Raw genomic sequence first — 2,341 nt, forward strand, 5'->3', positions numbered from 1 at the left:
GACTAAATAACAGGGAAAAAAACGTTTGCCACATTCACTTAAGCTGTGTGGGCTGTTACACTTGTATACAGAGCTCTATCTAGCTAGCCACGGATGGTGATGGCTCTGCCTCAATCAGCCTGCGCCCATGGAAAGGTTGGTTGTCAGAATAACATGGACATGACGTTAACCGCTGCACAGTTCTACAACTAATGGTTGTAATGATAACATGAGTTAACAATGCTTTAGTCTTCTCTGATGGTGTGCCGTTCATCAGACGTAACTGCTAATGGTCTCTCTCGAGTTAGAATACCAGTAAATTGTTTTTATGCAGTTTTTGGTATTTGTCCTGCCAAGTGTCAAGCAGTGTTAATAAATCATACTTGTCTGGCCATGATGCTGTGTAGAATGACGAATGTGTGAAATCTGCTCACTTCCCTCATCAGCTGAAAGCCTTTTCTCCACAGAGCCATGAGTAAATGTTTTGACTTGTTGGTATAAAACATAAAACTGGCAAATGTATGTGTGTGTGTATGCAGCCCCCCTTGCCTCTCATCGCTGAGACTGTAATTTTCTCTAAGCACTTCTCATATGTCACACAGACGTGTAATGAGGGGGCTGGTGTGTGTGTGTGTGCGCGTGTGTGTGTGTGTGCGCGTGTGTGTGTGTGTGCATGTTTATTCAGTCCCATGCTGGTGATTGAGGCCTTTCTATGATGTTTATACTCACTCAGCCTAAATGTTACAGCAACAACAGATTCAGCACACACACACACACACACACACACACACCCACACACACACACACACACTGAGGGATACAGAAGTGTGAAGTCAACGACAGAAAGAGAATAAGAAGCTGAGAGAGAGAAAAGAGGAGTGGTGTGTATTGTCCAGGCTTTGGTCTATCAGCAGCCCATTGAATGAATGACAGCAATTTTGAGGTGGTCTCCCTCTCAGGGCCATAAAGCACCTCCTCAAAGCACCAGCTGGATCACAGAGCTTCTCCATCACAAACCATAACAAAGCACAAAGGAACACACAAACCATAAAACAAGACACTCAAAAGTATCCCTTTCTTGATCCTCTTCTATCTTATTTTCTTCCTCTCTCTCTCTCTTCCTCTTTCTTTTTCTTTAATCTTTCTTTATCTCTCCTTCTTTCTCAGTTGCAAAAGAGATGTCAAAGTTTAATAAAGGATACATCCATTCAAAATCTCTATTTTCCTCTCCTCTTCTCAGGTCCGGAATGTTCCAGGAACTTCACATCTAACAGCGGGGTGATAAGGTCACCTGGTTTCCCAGAGAAGTATCCCAACAACCTGGACTGCACCTTCATGATCTTCTCCCCCAAGATGTCCGAGATCACCCTGGAGTTCGAGAGCTTCGAGCTGGAGCCTGACACCACTCCTCCCACCGGGGTCTTCTGTCGATACGATAGGCTAGAGATCTGGGACGGCTTCCCTGGAGGTGAGCTACAGTCATATATCTGGTTAGATATAGTATCTTTGTTAGCGTTAGTATTATACACTATGGTAATATAAACACACTGAATAGGGTAATGAATGTGGACTGGACACACAACCTAGTTATCATGGCTAAATGCCAAACATGTCCTAGTTCTGATACTCTACTGTACTCCCTTTCTTCCCGTACAGTCACCTATTGTGTTGGGGGAGTTGTTTATGTTTGTCAGTTGGGAGAAGGCCATGGTATGTAGACAGGGATGGTACTCCACCCCACTGTTGATCGGTCAGGAGTGGACTTTCTCTGTCCAGATACAACTTAAACCCTTTGTCTAGGTTGGGATTTAGTTGTTGTTTCTTATTGAATTTAAAATGGCTTTGAACAGTGCCAGACTTGCCTCAGGAATGATATAGGTCTATAATTTCTCCAAAAAGAACAGTGTTGATTAAACCGGCTGTGAAGACCTTGAGGGCTCAGTCTATGTCACATTATTATCACTTTTATTTTAATCACTCTGTGAATTGCATCAAGAAAACTGACATCTTTGATAAACAATGGGGAAGTTTGCCATGAAACTACCCTCTCTCAGGAACTAAAGTTTAACTTTTATTTAACACTCAGAATAAGGGTTTCTCATTCCTATATGAGCGCAAATAATGTTTCCATTAATAACAAAGAAAATAAATAGCCACCCACAGCAGTGTCTGCGCTCTTGTCTTTTGGGGGTCTAAAAATTTGAAAATAACAAAATAACACTTCTCACATCCAGAGTAATTGGGTGTGTGAGACAGCAGGTCCTGGAACATGGGAGGGGTGGTAGAGGCAGAAGGCCATGGGGGAGACAGGGGAGACATAGGGGGAGGCTGGGGGCCATGCTGTGTGTCAGGCCCTGTCTGA

The 2,341-nt window shown here is 43.4% G+C and overlaps 1 protein-coding gene across 1 annotated transcript in view; it reads left to right on the plus strand.

Moving 5' to 3' along the window:
- Positions 1 to 1,447, plus strand: part of LOC311125980 (neuropilin-1a-like) — a gene marked incomplete at its 3' end in the record, with an annotated part of 33,364 nt that extends 31,917 nt beyond the window's left edge. The window contains exon 5 of the mRNA XM_084200003.1: positions 1,220 to 1,447. Coding sequence (XP_084056129.1) covers positions 1,220 to 1,447 — 228 coding nt within the window. The remainder of the gene's footprint in view (positions 1 to 1,219) is intronic.
- Between the last annotated feature and the right edge of the window lie 894 nt (positions 1,448 to 2,341).

This window comes from Coregonus lavaretus, assembly GCF_964263955.1.
Source record: "Coregonus lavaretus genome assembly, contig: HAP1_SCAFFOLD_4257, whole genome shotgun sequence".
Classification (NCBI taxonomy): domain Eukaryota; kingdom Metazoa; phylum Chordata; class Actinopteri; order Salmoniformes; family Salmonidae; genus Coregonus; species Coregonus lavaretus.